This window comes from Poecilia formosa, unplaced genomic scaffold (genome assembly GCF_000485575.1).
Source record: "Poecilia formosa unplaced genomic scaffold, Poecilia_formosa-5.1.2 Scaffold15, whole genome shotgun sequence".
NCBI classification, from domain to species: Eukaryota; Metazoa; Chordata; class Actinopteri; order Cyprinodontiformes; family Poeciliidae; genus Poecilia; species Poecilia formosa.
This window is the reverse complement of record NW_006799954.1, coordinates 3128581-3146896: the sequence shown is the minus strand read 5'-3', so window position 1 is coordinate 3146896 and position 18316 is coordinate 3128581. Positions and strand designations below refer to the sequence as shown.

Here is an 18316-nt window from a genome sequence, read left to right as displayed (position 1 = left end):
TTACGCCTTACTGGTTAGAAAGATTTTATTATTTGACTCTAAATTGGTTGATCATTAATGTGAATATAGCAGAAACAGTAGATCTAAACTTGCGTATTTAGTGTGCAAATGAGGAAAATTAAGCATTAAATGGGTACAATTCTGACCACTAGATGGCGACAAAGTGCTTCTGACATTATAACAAGTATGTGTCAAATATGTTTCAACAGGCATTAGGGGGAACAATAGGCCTCCATGCTTCTCTGTGGTTTTTACAATGGAGTATCAGAGCAATAGTAATAAAAAATAAAATTATGAGAATAAAGTTATAATAATATGAGAATACAGGATTACTCTCTGATTTAACTTAGGTTCAAAATTAATTGAGCAAGCCAATAGTGGAGGTTCTTCAAAAATATATTTTTGCATATTATGGTGAATGGCAGTACGCATACTGCCACCATTCGACACAAATATTTGTAAAGAATCTGCCATTTGTGTTGTTAGTGACAACAGCTGTCTGTTCTGAAACATCTTAGTCTGGGAAGTTTTGTCCAAAAATATTCAGTTTAAAAGTTTTAAAGTTCTATTTATTTTTCAAATTGTCCCTTTAATGCCAACAAAAACCCAAATTCAAATATGGTCTGCAACTATTTTCTTAAAATAGTATGTTAATCCTGTTCCGCCTCTGCCATTTGTGCTTCCCTCTCTCCGCAGTCTTATGTTTACAGACTAAGTTCCCACCAGAGCATGCATGTCTCTTTGTGTGTGTGTGTGTGTGTGTGTGTGTGTGTGCGTGTGTGTGTGTGGCGTACAGCACACATATATTCTGTGCTGGTCTTACTTGGCCCTGGGGAACCTCGTCCTTCTTGTCTCTGTCCATCATAGGGATCGGCTGAATTCCGATCTTCTTCATTTCATCTCCCTGCAGAGGAACAAACCAACAAGATACCTTTTATTTTGTGCATACTGCGGTAAACCTCCTGACCACCTGACAGTTCTATTTTGGGTGATTGGGGTTGTAGGACATGCAAAGTTGCAGCACTATTTACAAGCAAGAATAGAGGCCTGACTGTTAAAACTGGAGGCATGATCGTGACACTGAAACTTTTTGAGCTCAAACAGTATCCCACTGTACCTCAGCCCAGAACTCAGCATAGATGTCGTTAGCTGTGAGTCGTGTGACTTGCCACCGCTTGGTAACAGAACACAGGTCACATGCTGTCATCATCAGACCAATCACACGGTCCCTGGAGGGGAGCAGAGCCTTGTTATATCCATGCAGACGGAAACGAAAGCGGCTTTTAAGGACACTCTTTCTGGGACTGGCATCCTGACCTGTGCGAATGGTTGTTCAGGTCCAAGCCGCCGGTGGTCAGGAGCTCCGTCAGCTGCTGGTGGTTGTTGAAGTAGAGGGCGAGGTCGGTGGCGATGATGGCCTTCCGGATGATCTCCAGCACCTGCTCGTACTCGCTGGAATTCAGGTTGGAGAAAATATTGTGCCCTTCCAGCTATGAAAAACAAAGAGATCAATAAAAAAGCAAAAGCTCCACTTATGAGGCGTTCAGCTCAGCTACACTGCAACACATTTTAATCACAGGTTCATCTAAGCCCCAACCAGTGGATCATTGAGCGCTAAGAATGAAGATCTTGGTAACGGACTGTTAATCACATTTTTATCCAAAAAGAAAAAAAAGACAAGAGAAACTTGGGAGAAATGCCAAATTGATAATCAGTATGATCAAAGAGTTGCCTCAACCCTTCAAAGTGATTCAACCAAAGAAAATAAGTGAAAGGTCAAAGGTTATGGATGCAAACGTGAAATGATCTTTGCTCTTTGATCCAGTATGAGATCATCTCTTTTGTAGTACCACAACCAAACAGCAATCTCCAAGATGTGCAAAAAGTTGAAATGTCCCCGTTAGAATTTTGATGCTTATTTCTGAGCTCTTGTTTTTTTTTTTTTTTGCTCTGTCTTTTCGTCTTGAGGACCTTTATATAAAAAGACACAGAAAATACTTTTTTCTCCCAGACTTTTTGGCAAGATGTGATTATGCCAATGTGACAAAAAATAATTCTGGATTTATAGCATTTCATATTAGCTTTTAGCATGGTTAGCATTACTAAAACACCTATGTCTGATGTTTGTCTATATTCCCTTAAAGACCGTGGATCCTTACCTTAACTTTGTGACTCAGATTTCCAAAAAGCTGTCAACATTTTGAAATCAAACATGCTCCATAACAGACATGTTGAAAGCTCAAAAGGAAAAAAACAAAACAAAAACATAGCAACTTTGATGTACTGTGTGGTCTGCCACTATTTTCTTTTCTTTTTCTCTCTCTCTCACAGAATTTAACCAGGTGAAGCTACAATGGGTTTTGTCTAGAAAATATTTATAGACATAGAAGGTTTGTTTTCATCTTGGATGCAAATGTACAGTGTATATTCGTATGTACAGTTTGGACTTAATTACTGCTGTTTTGAGTCTGTATGCTCCAGTTAGTGATTAACCAATTACTAAATTAATTGAGAATTATTTTATAATCAATTCATCACGATAAATCTGATTAATTGCTTCAGCCAAAATCATTTCATATAAATTCTGATTATAATAAACTGAGAGATCTTAGTTACAGTGCACCAAGCGTATCGTAGAGGAGCTCTACCTGCAGGATGGAGACAGTCTGGGAGAAGTGGTGCTGCTCCATGGTGGAGGTGGAGTACAGAGCAGCCAGTGGATGGTCAAACTTCTGCAGGTATGTGTTGCTGTAACCTCGATGGTCCAGGTCGTGACACAGACAGGCTACCAACAAACCCTTCTTCTGCAAAAGAAGGAGGCTCATTGGCAAGAAACGAAAGCGGCTAAAATTGAGAATTAATCTTAATTGTTGGCTTTCTTATAAGCCAAGCGAGACGCAAACCTCTAGCTCAGTGAAGATCCCCGTGGTTTTTTGCAGGATGGCGAACATGCAGTGCGCCACTGTGACCGCGTGCTTCCAGTTGTGGTAGGGCACACGGCGGTAGTTTTTCCGTACCGACATGGTGAATCTGCAGAGCTTCTCCAGCTCAAAGCTGAACACACATAGAACATAAAAAAAAGAAAAGATTACCCAGAGAATTAGAGACTAACAACGTCCTTCCTTCTGTGGCAGTACCTGGACTTTCCACAGGAGCTGTGAACCATGTAGATGAAGACGGCCGGCCAGATCTCCTCAAAGGGACTGATGTCAAACTGGAACCTGGAGGAAGACGTAACATGATCAGCATGTGAACTCTCATCATTTTGTTCACAAACATCTGGCTTACACACAGAATCAGGTTTTCATCCAGTGGCTTGCAAAATATTTCTTTTTCACACTGTCACATTTCAACCACAAACTTTAATGTATGCTACTGGGGATTCATATGACAGACCGGCACAAAGTAATCAAAAATTATGAAACAGAAGTAATAAAAATCTGAAAAGTGTAGCATGGAGTTTTCCTAAGCCCCCCTTACTCCGACGTTCCTGAAAAAAAAAAAACATACAGTGCAATGCTTTCAGAAGTCCAGCTGTTCAAACGGTTATCTGAAAATGTAAAGAGTCTGGCACAATATTTCTTTGTGTTCTACTTCGTCGTCCATCTAAACTAGGACTCTGCAACCTTCAACTCCAGAGCTGCAAGTGATCTAAACTGACATGCTGGATAAAGAAGACTATTCATCAAAGAAACACTTAACAGGCCTTCTGGAGAACCTGAAGGGAGTCGTGCTATATTGTGAAATACGGTGGTGGCAGCATCATGCTGTGAGGGTGTTTTCTTAAAGCAGAGACAGGGAAGCTTGTCAGAGATAGAAATAAATGCAGGGCAATCCTAGAAGAATAAAAATGTTTAACAATCTGGCAAGACCTGAACATTTCCGTTCACATTCAATCTGGCCAAACTTGAGCTGTTTGCAAATATTTCCATTTCTTGATGTGCAAAGCTGCTAATGCATGCCACCCTCTTCAGATATTTATCTGTAAAAGTATTTGAAATCCTTTCCCTTCCATTTCACAATAACTCGCTACTTGATTTTGCATCCCATAAACTCCAAATAAAACAGCAAAAAGCGTGGCTGCAACGTGAAAACGCTCCTTAAGGTTTGAATGGCGAGAACACTCTTATTCACTCACGTTTCAATTTCTTTGTAAATGGGTTCAGGAAGGTTGAGCTGGCTGAGGGTCTTCCACTCCTCTGACGTGCAGATGCTGTGATAGGACAGCTTTTCCATCGTCACTCTGTAGATGCATTCAGAGTGCCGGATCCTGTGGTACATCTGGAGAGAGACAGCGGCGAGACCGCAGAGCGGACCGCTGAACACTCGAGAGCAGTAAATGACACAGAAACCCTGAGCATGATGTGAAACTCTTCATGCGTCACTGCTGTAATTTCACTAAAAGAGGGCTTTTTCCCCCGGCCTCCCTCAACATCTGGTTTGTGTCCCTGTCCCCCCGCGCAGACAAACGGGCAGTGGAAGCGGCCAGGTACAGGCGCCCAGGCCCCGCGTAAATCACCGCGGATCAGGAGCCGGCCAAAGTTACGTTTCCTAGAGACGTGGGGCATAAATCACAGCCAAACATAAATCCTGTCACTGGACGGATGCGAGAGAGCGGTCGTCTTAAAATATTAACATCCCGCATCAATTTTAAAACCAGCTTTGTGACACCGCTCCCTGCGTAAGCATGTCGCACGGAGCCGACAGCGACCCAGGTCCCGCGGTGAGCGGACGCTTTGACAGACAGACCACACAATGCAGTGGCTGGGAGTTTAGCGTTGTTCAGAGAGATAATCGTCACTTTTTATCCATATTTCGAGGTAATGGACACTACAAATAGAAACTGCAGTCTGGATTGTGGAGGGAAATTACAATTGCACAGTAGCACGTAAGCTGCAACAAACATGAAGAGTGGAGAACGCTGAGGGTCAGCTGACAATCACCACCGATCTGGACTGTCACAGATTATTGTATCGCTTGTCATTTATTGTGAAAAATGTCTCATCATGATACGAATTCTCTTTTATCATCGTCACGATAAATTTTAATTAATGATGTTAAAGAAAAAACTAAACTAGCAGTATTATCAGAAATGTTTTTACTATTTTCCCCACTATTGTTAAACAAATAGTGGGCAATCAGTAAATTTAAAATTATTATTAAATAAAGTTGCTGTGTCCAGTTTAGTTATATAAATCTCACTTTTTAAATATGTGGCATCCTGAAAAATGGGAATATTTTTCGAGAACGATATTTGTGTTTGCTGTGCCATGCATTTACAGTCATACAGTTACCTACAAAATGAAGTATTAAATAGTTTGGGTTTTTTTTTTACCTTAATTTTTATCGTTATCACAATAGTACCACAAAATATTGCCATAAAATTTTAAGTCCATATCTCCCACCCCTTTAAGAGATTTTTAGGTATTTCATCAAAAACATTTAAGCTTGTGTGGGATACTCACATTTGCACAGTGTAAGGCCAGAGCACAAAAGACGGCAAACATCTTAAAGTTGTTCTCATCGGTTTTAGTGAAGGCACTTCCGCTTAGCTTGTTCACCATCTGCACCACGCCGATAACAGTCCCCCTGCTCACAATGGGCATGCACAGGATGTTCCGCGTGGTGTAGCCAGTTTTGAGGTCTACCTCTCTACCGGAGAGCAAATGCACAGAGAGAAGGCATCAGTTTGACCTTTAACTCCATGTTGCTTACAGGTTTTAGACAAGTGGGTTTTCTTTGTGACTCTAACACATTCCAACTAGTTAGAATACAATAACTTAATGATATTTAAACAATGAGACAATAAAGAGAGCAGTGATTTACCGGTTGAACCGTGGGTCTGCATAGGCATCTGGGATATTTAAGACTTCCCCTGTCCGAGCTACTTGGCCAGCTATTCCTTTGTCTATGGAAAACCTGCAGAGGCACGAGATGGGAGAGAGGAAGCATTTATTGGATAAACATTATGTTAAAGAGCTATATATGAACAAATGTGATGATATTCTACAGTAAAGTCAGGTATTATCTGAATGCAGTATTGATATATTCAATATATTTTACAGAGATTTTATGTGACAATTATTTTTGTTAAATCCAATATGGCCGACAGACAGAAAAGCATGCCAACCGACCCGGTCCCTCCTTCTACTGTAGACATCAGACATCAGACATCAGATAACCCCTAAAGAACAATACTACTGATGTCTTTTTCAAATAATTACTTTGTATTTGGAGAACATTACAGTTGATCACCTAAAAATATATATATATTTTTATTTTTTGCAAATTTTTTTTCCTACCTTTTTTTATGCCTTAAGAAAATAAAAAAAGGAAATAAATCCTGACACAAAGGATCTTAATTCATGCATGAAAGGGTTAAGGTTGGATTTAATATTTTAATTTTGACCAGACCATTAATCACACCAAAAGGACATTAAAGTTTGTGGTTGTGGTGTTAATATTTTTACAATACTGCAAAAACACAAAACCTTGTCTGGTGTTTTTGGCCTAGTTTCTAGTGTAAATATCTTACTGCACTTTAAATAACTCAACACTAACATGTAAGTTACTTTCAACAAGGTGTGGGAGTTGTTTTAAGTCAATAATTAATTTATCAATACTTCCTGATGGAAAAAAAAAATACTAGTTTTAAGTGAAATAATCTGCCAGTGGAACAAGTGGAACATTTTATAACTTATAATATGAGAAAAATGCTTAGTAAGATTTTGTGTTTTTGCAGTGTGTTGGTCAAAAACACAATCACCCCACAAACACATTAATCTTTGTGGTTGTGATGTTAATATTTATGAAGTGACTTTTTTCTCACTTGCTTTTACCACAAAACATTAGTGATTTAAGTGCAGGAATCTGTCTTTCAACATATCTAAAACATAAAAATACAAATCTGAAAACCACTTCAGAGTTAGAGTATAGAATGAAAAGGTTATAAACCTTATTTCTTTTGTTTTCCTAAACACAGGTTTGCCTTCCTTCTCCTCCCCGATGTCGAACAGGTCAGAGTACAGTTCTTTGTTGCTGTGATCTACCTGGAAGAGCGCACATCTGTCTGCATTCACCAGGTTTTTTGCATATATCTGTAAAGCAAAAGAAGGGGCGCATCATTTTACAGATGGTTAAACCAACAAGGAATCATCAGTTTAGTTTTAGTGACTAACACACTACTGGTTTAATCTTTGTTGGCAGAAATTGAACAAACTGTTTATTCAAAGTTGATCATTTTACAGTTTCAATCTGATGACACCCAAGCAACAATTTCAGCCAGATGAGGCGTTAGAGGAAGAACTCCCCTCAAAATAATCATATTTTATTGGTTATAAATATTTTTACAGAGTCAATTTCCCTAATATAGATGTAAAGAAAAGCTGATGAAGCATAAGTCAGACTCACCATAATATGTTCAAGTAGAGAATCTATTGCCACAATGTTATCAAAGTATGTTCTGTGCAAAAAGGAAACAACACATTGAGATGTTTTAACAATCAGAAAGCTCTGCTGACTTTCACATTAAAATTGTAAACGCTACAATCCAGCCTTAAGCTAATCCACATTTTGTTGTGTTGTAGCCACACATTTCAGAGCTTTTTATTAGGATTTTACGTGACACACCAACACAAGGTTGGTGTATTAGTACAACAAATAAATGCACACCACTTAGATTTTTTTATTTAAATTTGCAAAGACAAAATTATTTTTTACCGCCATGATTGACTTTGTGTTGGCCTGTCACATAAAAATCCACCAAATATACACAAGTTATATATACAAGTTTGTGGTTGTAATGTAACAAAATGTGGAAAAGCTTCAGGAGTATTAATATGTTTGCAGTGCACTATGAGCTTGTTAAAATATAATTATTACTCCTACTGCGAGAACACAATGTTTATTTAGGACTTGTGTTGTCGTGAATGCAGTTAAATCGCTGCCACACATGAAAGCATTTCCAAATTTTAGGATCATGGTGTAAAAACAAACTTCACAGGTTTTCACCAGCTTTCATTGAGAGTTACAGAAGCAGATCTCAGTGCAGCTCTTACTTTGACACATCTAGTAGGAAGTCATTAAGCTCAGTCTGTTTGGCAAGGCCTCTGCACATCTAATAAAGAAAAATAGGTCAGGATCAGACACACAGATGTATGAAGAACTTTTTCTTTTCTTTTCTCAACACATCCAGCACGTTCTGTAAGCGAAGTGGTTCACTGTCTACAAACAGGCTCGCGGGCTGTCTTCTCGTGTCTGTAACAACGGAGCGTGTCGGCAGCAAGCAGCGCTTCGGCGCTAACCGAGGCTCAGAGGTCCACTGTGGCCAGAGCTGCAGTGGGACGCTGCTCCTCTGGGGTACTATGTTATCTTTTTCATAAAACATAATGACGTCTCAGGGGAGATGTTTGTTGAACGCATGGTCTTGTTGATTGGACTGGGCACACTGACAACCCGGTTCCTGTACACAGTGGATTTCCCCAGTGCAGAACCAGAACAAACAATGTCATCCAGAAGCATAATAAACGGTAGGGTACACCTTGTTGCCAGAGGCTCAGGAGGAGAACTGCAGCACATCTGTTAGAGGGGGCAAGCTCAAATTCAGATCAGGTCTGTATGCAGGCATGCCTACCTGTACTTGATGAATGGCAACAGATGCCCAAGCTAAATTTGCTGTTGCAACCTGCAAAATAAAAAGAAAAAAAAAAAAGAAAAAAAAGAAGGTAAACTTAGTTTTAAAGTTCTGGAGACAGAAAATCAATACATTCAAGCCACCTATACACATTTTGACAGTTTTTTAAAAGAGTCACAGTCAAGCTAGTTCTCTCACAAATTCAGTGCAGCTCTGCATACTCAGCTAAAATCCTACAAAAAAGCGTCACATCCTTGCTGTTCTGGTTTCTGCTTACAGAGCTTTAATGTTTCGCAGATTTATTTGGAAAAACAAACAAACTGCATGCAACCTGTGCAGCTGCAAAGGTAGTGGAAAAATGTACTCCCATCAGGATGTGGTGTAAATGAGTCTCTGCTTCATTGTGAGAGCTATAAAACCAACAGGATGAAGTGGCAAGAAGTCAAATCGAACTCAAACATGTTAATCTAGCCTGCATGGGTATAAGATTTGAGTCCATTTCAACATATATGATTCTTTTTTATTACCTTTTATTACATTAAAAACATTTTAACTTTCTAAAAATCTTAAAACTTTCAGCAACAGCTTGGATATTAAAAGTTACAGCTGTGAAACACAATAAAGCAGTCTAATCATCTCAAAGTTATAAATATTTGCAATAGACGTCTAGTGAAAGCTGTCAGTATTTAAAATAGCGCAGCGTTTTTATGTTGCTCTTGGCTTCAGCCCTTTTCTACTAGGATCTTGGGCACATTTCAAGTCATCCTGCTTCAGCCTTATTTAAAAAGTTGCAGGTGTGCTTGTTCTGATTTGGGCTGACCTCTTGGTGTCTTAGGTTGAAAGGCTCCCTGCCCCAGTGCCGATGCAGCTCCAGGATGGCGATGAGGTCCCCAATGGCAGTGAGGACGGGGAGACACAGGACAGAGTGAACATGGATCCCTGAGTCCTGCCCTGTGCCGTCTGGAAATCGCTCGTCCTGCAAACGCAGAGAGACCCGTCCAAACTTCTACCCAACTAGACTGCATGTGTGTTATAACAGTGCATCATAGGAAAGCCTACAGCCATGCACAAAAATGTGACTTGCATTGTGCATTCAACTGTTTGGGTTGTTTGATTGACTTGTTTGCTGAGATTTGTTTAGACTGGTGGATTTTCCATCACAGAAGATCTCTGTTGATATTTTCTTCCGGAATCTGTTTTAGAAATTTTCCTGTTCAGACTGACTTCAAGCTGAAAAAGTCCCTGGTTTGTCAAATTCTGTTCTCTAATCACAACAGGCAAATTAGCCAGGAAGTCGCAATGAAAGGAAATATAGACATCATGTTTTCTGCCTATGGTGCAAAAATATTCATAACCTCTGAAACGTTTTTACAAATTTTGTCACTTTGCAATCACAAACTTGATTATTTATTATTAGGATCTGATGTGATGGACCATCACAAAGAAGTGGATAATTGTGAAGAAGAAGAAAGAAAATTCATAGTTAGTTTTCAAAGAAGAAAATGCATTTGTATTCAGCCCCTCAGCAGCTTGGAAATGGAAAAAATTTGCCCCTTCATCTTTGCAAAAACTAGCCAAAGCTGTCAGGCTGCATGAAGATCGTTTACAAAGCACTATTTTTAATTTTAAATCTTGTCATTGATTCTCAGATGGATTTGGGACTGAATTTGATCTAAACCATGTTTAGTAGCCTCAAACGGGTTTTCTTGCAGGATTTCCCTGTTTTTTAGTCACATCCAACTTCCTCTCTACTCTGTCCAGTTTCTCTGCACCTGCTAAAGGAAAGCAACCCCCACCATGATGCTGCCACTACTGTGTTTCATAGTGGAGACTGTATTTTCAGGGTGATGTGTATTGTTGGTTTTATCAAACGGTTCAAATTTTGATGTCATCTGATGCGCACAACTACACGGTTTGTCGCAAACTGTAAACGGGACTTTGGTGGCTTTCTTTCAACAACAAACATCTTCTTGCCACTCAGACTTGTAGAGTGGTTGTTATGGTTATCACATTCAAAGATTCCTCTTATTGATCTATTAATGTCTGCAGCTTCTTGGTTTCTCCTCTGATTAAATCTCTTGAAGAAGTTTGAAACCCTTGGTGCTCACCTTGCTGCTCTACGGCAAACAGTTTGGCGACTAAACTATCAATATTGTCAAATTCTGATTAGTGTGACCTCATTCTGGTTTAAAGAGAGCTGTCGTACCCCCATGATGTCCTCCACTAGCAGTGTTTTGCGAGTCTTGGCAACGTAAGCGGCAATGGTTGTCCCGTATGAGATGGGGCCAGACGGGACGAGGCTTGGACGGCCATCCTTGGCCCCCCTTGGAGTGTATAAACATAAACTCTGTTAAGAAAAAAAAAGGAAAAGTAACAATAGATAATGAGAAACATACAGAGAAAGAAAAGGTAACTTTAATGAGTAAATTCGATCAACTCACATTGTTGCATTCTCCCAAGAAATAAAGTGCAAAACTATCAGCTTTTGTTGCTGCAGAGAGAAGACATACATGTGCTTAGATGCAGCTTACTTCAGCAGTTTGCATTCTCAGACATTTTCTCCAACGATTAAGGACCAGGCGTAGACAAAAAGCATAACAAGGAGGCAGCTGCAATCGAATCGTCTAACAATGGCCAACATAGCAACAAGTGTACTCTGACCGAGGCTTTCACTGCCTTCCAGTTCATCTCACTCCCAGTCCTCCTCTCCAGTCCCATTTCACACTCAGATATAGGTCATGTTATCATACAATGTGACATCAGAGAGGCGGCTGCAGCACATAATACTCAGATCATCAGGAAGTTAGAGAGTGATTTGCTTTGGGTGAACTGGCATATTTAGTTCACTTGGAAATATTTAATCACTATTGTATGTGTGTTTCTCTCTGTTAGGGATAAAGTGGTTTACCCTGCACATATCTCAGCCACTGACCAAGCTATTTTTGTCGTTTTCCACACCACATATACTTTAGGTTTTTAGTCATCTAGTTAATACCACAGTTATGATCTGGCACAGCAAACAGAACTGTCAATGTTTTCTTTAGACAGACGTGTGACTCTTGTTTACCTCACGTAATAGATGTTATCTGAAGTCTTCACTGAGTGTGACTTTAATCTTAAAAAGCATATTTCATCATATTTTAGACAATGCAGACATGACCTGCAGTTTTGCCTTTGAGTAAGAATGCAGATCATCTCTGCAGCAGAAACTACCCTAATGCTTCCTGAATTTTTGTTTTTTATCTGAGCTTTTTTCAGAAGTGGTCATAGAAGGTGTTTAAATCTCTGTTGAGAGTACTGGATAGCTAGGTCTCATTGCTACTGCTCCCAGATATCATTTCTCTCTCCTCCGTCTCACTGGACAAGTCGACGTATAAATCTTCGCCTTATTAGCTTACTTTCCAGCTGGAACTTGGCGATCACTACTGTCATCTTGGGTGGCCATCATGTTTATGCACTGATGCCCAGACTTCATGTTCCATACATAATGCTGGTTTCTTTCCTTAAAGCTAAATATTTATTGACTCTGGAGGAGGAAATAAATGTAAGTATCATGTTTTACAAGTCTGAACACAACTAAAAAGGAAAAGACGTTAAAAATAATATGAAATATGGACTTTAATGGCTTCTTCAGAGTTATTTTTAATCATAAAAATCCCCCTCTAGTATTCTGAGTGTTTGACCCCAAGTTCATTGAGAAATGTTTATCCAGGAATTTGTCATAAACACGCAATTTTTTTCCATCAGAAAAAAAAAATCTAGCTGTTCTCTGTGACATTTTGTTGCAGCATTTGTGTAATAAAGTTTAGTATGTATTTATATGCTTTTACCTGTTTTGATTATGTTGGACAACTCATAGAGCAGGAGTTTGTTGTCTCCTCCAGTGTCCAGCCGCTGCTCCATGAAGCTGTTCAGTTCATACACCACACCCTGCATGTTTGTGTCCTGGTACTGCTGGACACAACACAAAACATTAAAAAAATGGAAACAACTTGCATTTTGTGGCACATATTGATTTATGCACTTCATAGAAAAGGAAGATACTTTGTTTTTAAACTGAGAGAAAGAACATTTATCTTTTTGCCAATGACCAAAATATTCTCCTCCACGACTCGATGACATTCCCTCTCACTGCTGCGTTTTAGCTTAGAGATCCCCAGTGGCTCCAGAGAAGGTCATAACACCCACAGTTCTGACTGGAGTCCTGACAAGCCTTGCTGCAGAGCCTCAGCTTTAAAACCGTCACCGTGCAAAAAGACAAACCTCCGGCCCTTTTTACGAGGCCAAAGAGATGTCTATTTCTGCGCCTGCAGAGAGGGTGAGGACAGGACAGCAGGGAGAGTGGTGCACTAGAAAGCATCCCCAACGGGACGCTTTCTGCCCTCCCACATCCTGTTTGCGCAGACGTATGGATGACGCACTGAGGGGTTGAGGGGACCTCATTTATTTTCCTGTGTCATAAGTTTATTCTACAGAGGTGGACGGCTCAGATCCCCGGATGTGACTGGGAAAAGGTGCGAGTTTAGGTGGGACACGGGGGAGAGTTTTTTTTTTTTTTTTTTCCCCCAATTTCTTTATGGCTAATTAGTTATAATAAAATGCACATTGGAGTCTTCGGCGTTAGAAATGCTTGTTAATAGTTAGCATCATACAGTAAATCAGTGCCATCCTGTACATAATAGAAGAAAGCACTGGACCGACAACGATCCGTTTGTTTGAAAATGTTTCAATTAAATTAACTATGGCATGTTAAACAATATAAAATCTGAAAAGTGTGGTCTGCATTAGTCTTTAGACTCTTTTACTCTTCTACCTCTAAATAAAACATAGCAAATCACATAAAAATCTGTCTGTTCTTTAAAGGTCTCAGCCGTTTGTTAGAAAACATTAGCAAACAGCGTTGCGATAGGTTAGCAAAGACCTGACAGGCCAGAGAGACGCTAATTAATAAAAATTAGAATCAGCTTTACTGACCATGATTGTGTGCACAAACAAGGAATTTGATGTTGGTTTGAAGTGCTCACTGCATACAGACACCAAATATAAATAGATAATATTTAGAGGAATAAAATAAAGGATAAAAAGAACAGTATGTACAGCTATTTGTTTTATATATATATATAAAGAAAAGAAAAAGTGGAATATGTTCATTTTGTTTCACAGCAGAGTAGCTGACTGCTCAGGCTATAAGGTGTTCATTGTGTTCATCAGAGAGGCAGCCTGGGGGAACAAACTGTCTCTGTGGGGTCTGGTTTTTGCAAATAGCACTCTGTAGCGCCAACCTGAAGATAAAAGTTTAACAGTTTGTGTCCAGGATGTGTGGGGTCTACAGAGAGGTTAGCTGCCCCTTTTTCTGAATATAAACCCACACAAGTCCTGGATGTAATAATTTAATTTAATAAGTAAGTTAGGTTTAGGTATAATACAAAAACTTACCCTGCTGACTTCTTTAGTTGATGTGTCATCTATAAAGACAAAAAAAAATGTTAACAAGCTGAGTGTTTAAATATGTTACTTAATCATGTGATTTATTTATCTTTTATCTGTTTAACTGGTATAATCTATGTAGAAACCAACCAAAATAAAATGTACCAACAGTTATTTGACTATAATTTGCTGTCTCAGATACATTTTCTGCAAATTTTCAAACAATTGGCAATGTTTCAAAAAACAAACTACAAATATTGACAATTTAGCTAAAAAACTTTTGAACATTCTGTGAGGCCCAGGTTTCTTAACCTCTTCGAATTGGGAGAGACAACAGACAATTCCATTTCTGGAGGGCAAATGTGTTGACACGTGGTAAATGGCTACAAACGTTTCGGCCTTTTTGCACATTTTTGCCAGCAGTGCCCATAAACATGCAGGGTGGTGCAAAGGTGAATTTATGCCATTTAAACTAAGACAAACTCAAATTTCAAAGATGTTTGAACCAAAACTTCAAAACAGCTCACACCATTTTGCGAGATGTAGTCATTTAAATCGCTAATATTAGCCACCTGTTGTTGCTAAACACAATAATCACCTTAAACTACCAGGACATTTTGTTTTAGATGTTAGAGATTTGCTCTTGATTAGAAGTTCCTCTGAGCAGCTGTTAGCTCGACTACTCTATAAAATAGTTTTCTCTTATTTTCCAGGCAGGGTTTGCTCCTACTGTTGCACTTCATGTAAAACCCATTACAGCTCAATGTTCAAAACAAGCATCCTTCAACAGAATTATTAACCTATGTCATTCAGGTCTTTTCTCATCTACAGTTGTTTATTATAGCTGCCAGTTTCTTATAGTGTCATCTAATAATCCTAATAAATGTTTATCCTAATCAAAATTCTAACAGTTCAAGCTGTTTTTTGAATTAAAAATCTCTGAAGCTGAACATTCATGTGTCTTGACTATTTGAAATCTGGGTGTGTGCTTTTCTGCAAATTAGCACAATGATAGATTGCAGTGAGCTGACAGCACAGGCTGTAAATAAGCAAAAGCCCATATGTGGTCCTCCCAACAGTAGTTGAACTGAAACATTTTGAACAAAACCAAAAAGTGTGGAGTTGCAGTACGACAAAAAAATATACCCAACCAGATTTTGTCACAAATTTCACGAACTGCAATACACAAACTGCGTATTGCACAAATCAAGATTGTCATCTTGTGTCTGTCGACGGAGATAAAACTCTGACTTCATCAGTTTAATTCACTGTATTGAAGGTGATTTTGTAATCAGCTGATCAGGCACTTTTAACTCTTTCTTTAAACAATTAAACCACAATTAGTTTTGGTGTCAATTTCTAATTTTTAAAAAAATTTTCATATATGGTACAGGAAAAAAAATAAACAAAATGAACAAAAATAAGAAGTTATTTATTCTTGTTTTTCTTAAAATAAATACTTTTATTGTTAAAACTGACATATTGGGGTTAAAAGTTTGGTAAAGTCGTGAACTGAAATTATAATTGCCATCCATAATGCACATTTTGAAAAAAATTAAAATAAAAAAGCAATAATTTATTTCTAAAGTCTTTAAAAGTCCTATGAGTTATTTTTTTTGCATTGAAGGGAAAAAAGGGAACATTATATGGTTAATGTATGAAATTGAAAGAAACTAATAAAAAAATTATTATATTAACTGAATCATTTACAATCTACGTAAATCTGTAAATCCCACAGATTCAAAAACATTTTAAGAAGAAAAAATAATAAGCAAACATGTTCTGTTAAATAATTCACCTGAAATATATACAATATGCCTTGGCTCATATACTCAGGAGATATTCAATAAACTCAAATCTTAGTCTCCTAGAATATGTATTTAAAAGGTGTTAGCCAGCTCATTATCTCTCAGTTTAGATATGACTAATTGATAATTCAGCTCCTTTTTTGTTGTTTTTCACAATTCAAGCTAATCATGTGCGAAGAAACCTTACAGAAACTAGTTTTTCTCATGCTTCAGAAACTAGGGGCTTTACTTTAAAGCCATTTCTTGATGACTGCTATTTCATGTTCACCCACACAGCTTTCGGTCTGAAGTAGAGATGAACTTTGGCTGACAGGGTGTCACCTCACAGGCAACAATCTGCAGCGGCCATTACAGTCTTTCCTTCACAGCTTTTCCACTATGAGCATTAGTGTAAAAGGTGACAAATACTGTGATCGTCAGGGGAAACCCAGATGTTTTTAGGTCACATTGAAATCACACTCCATGTAGATGTTAAAACTATGTCATATTGTTTATATTTTCCATCAAAGCTAAAATATGGTCAAATCACCCAAACTGAACCGAGTATGCAATTTCACTTCATTTTCAGCTCTAAAACACTTTCTGAATAACTTATGAAGAAATAAATCTGAAGTGAGAAAAAATATGAACAGTTAAAACTTTCTGACTTCGAGTGAAATTTATTCTTGTGACTTTCAGCTGTTGAAACTGGATGAAAATACTTTCAGTGACAATAACAAAAGTTTCAGTCAGTCCTAAAAGTTTCTGACATGGAGTCTTGGGATGAAAATCAAACATACGGCTCCAGAGGCTCTTCATCAAACCAGGGTCAACAGCACACCAGAACAGCAACTATTGAGACCCCTTTGATCGTATTGCATTTGAAAAATACCATGCACAAAGGTTTACACGTTTTAGAAATACAAGCTAAAGTTCTGACCAGAGTTGGTGAAACAAATCCCCATGAAGATGTGAAGAGGGCTTTTACAGCCAGCCACATTGTTTGTTGTTTTAAACATTCCTCCAGTATGCTATGAGTTTCCTAACTTAGCCATGAGACTTATTTTAGAGTGAACCCCTGGCCAGGCGTGACGTCAATCAGAGGACTGAAAGCTGCACTTGAAAAAGACTTCAAATCCCTTTATAAAGGGGAGCGTTTCTTTTAGACACAACCTTTTCTGACTTCTAGAAGTCTAGATATTTCACACACAGACGCCTTTGAAGACTAAATCTGACCAAACTAGTGACTGGAGAGAGACTGGAAGCTGTTAAACATCAGTAATTACAGCAGAAACTAAACTGTGTTAATAAACTGATGCATGCTGTGTATATAATAAACACATTCAAATATTGAAATTATTTAATGATATATATAAGTGTTATCAACGGCAGCTGAAAACAGTATTTGTTCTTCTTGCATGAATGTCATCCTCACTCTTTACAACTAAAGGTACAATTTAGACAACCGATCTAAAACAAAAATATCAGAGGATTGTAAGCATAATGTTGCCCTGTGTTAGAGAAAATGTATCATCAATTGAAACTTTTGTACTCAAATCTTGTTTCTGTTAGTTTGTGTGTTCCAACATCATTCCATGCTGGAAAATAAATATTGAAATGCATCATTAACAGATCCAGAGTAGTTTGATATTTATGATGATGATCCCTTGTGAATTTCTAGAAGATCCTGAATTAAAACGTGTTTCAGGAGCAACATTTTAAAAGCTAAGTGGTTCTTGCTCAGTATACATTTTCTCAACGGTAATATACAAATCCCTCTTGTCCCTTGAAACCTCAGAGCTATAAAACCTGATGGCCTTTAAATCTGAACTGTTACGCAGAAGCAGGTGCCTGCTTGGACAACTTCCAAAAGTTTCCTTAAGGTTTGCATGCACAGCCATGCACATCCTGCGGCGGCTACAGGCCCAGCATGCTTTTCCAACGAATGTTTTTTCTAGAAACCAGTAAGGCTTCAGTGTGTTCAGTTGGTTTTGTTTGGTGTGGGTCAAAAAGTCTACATACCTTATCCCACTTACATAAAAGTGGAAGAAAATGACAATTTGCTCAACTTATTCAGCAAGAAAAACATCTCTGTTTCATCAGATATGTTGGTGAATTAATCCCAACAGGGCCGCTAGTCCTCAGGGAGTGTGCCTCAGGTGAATGTGCAGGTCATCATTTGAAGCACTCAGCTATGCAACAGTCGCTTAATACCTTCCCATATTTGCATGGAGCCGTTATGCTTTCAGTAAATACAAAAAGAAAGCACTGACACTTTCTTAGAAAATATCCTGGCAGCAGAGTCGGCAGTGAACACCAAACACGACGGTGTAGCACTTCTCCAGACCTGTGGGATGTGCACTTCTTCTAACTTTATGGCACTGTTGAAACTTCTCGTGAACTCGTATTACTTTTGTTAAAAGATTTATATGTGTTGTGTCACATTGGTTTAAAATTTATTACACAGCAC

The 18316-nt window shown here is 38.5% G+C and overlaps 1 protein-coding gene across 10 annotated transcripts in view; it reads right to left on the bottom strand.

The window, feature by feature from the left end:
* Window positions 1-18316, bottom strand: part of pde10a (phosphodiesterase 10A) — an 88527-nt gene that overhangs the window by 5352 nt on the left and 64859 nt on the right. For 5 of the 10 annotated variants that reach the window (XM_016668504.1, XM_007546242.2, XM_016668508.1 and 2 more), the window contains 18 exons: window positions 14069-14097; window positions 12463-12586; window positions 11074-11123; window positions 10839-10979; window positions 9453-9608; window positions 8633-8683; window positions 8058-8116; window positions 7411-7462; window positions 6955-7097; window positions 5827-5919; window positions 5466-5652; window positions 4139-4281; window positions 3138-3221; window positions 2904-3054; window positions 2649-2804; window positions 1318-1490; window positions 1118-1229; window positions 824-904 (listed from right to left, as the gene is read on the bottom strand). In XM_016668504.1, coding sequence (XP_016523990.1) covers window positions 824-904; window positions 1118-1229; window positions 1318-1490; window positions 2649-2804; window positions 2904-3054; window positions 3138-3221; window positions 4139-4281; window positions 5466-5652; window positions 5827-5919; window positions 6955-7097; window positions 7411-7462; window positions 8058-8116; window positions 8633-8683; window positions 9453-9608; window positions 10839-10979; window positions 11074-11123; window positions 12463-12586; window positions 14069-14097 — 1985 coding nt within the window. Of the gene's footprint in view, window positions 1-823; window positions 905-1117; window positions 1230-1317; window positions 1491-2648; window positions 2805-2903; window positions 3055-3137; window positions 3222-4138; window positions 4282-5465; window positions 5653-5826; window positions 5920-6954; window positions 7098-7410; window positions 7463-8057; window positions 8117-8632; window positions 8684-9452; window positions 9609-10838; window positions 10980-11073; window positions 11124-12030; window positions 12133-12462; window positions 12587-14068; window positions 14098-18316 lie in introns of those variants that run through there. The other 5 variants (XM_016668505.1, XM_007546245.2, XM_016668509.1 and 2 more) reach the window with 3 other exon arrangements.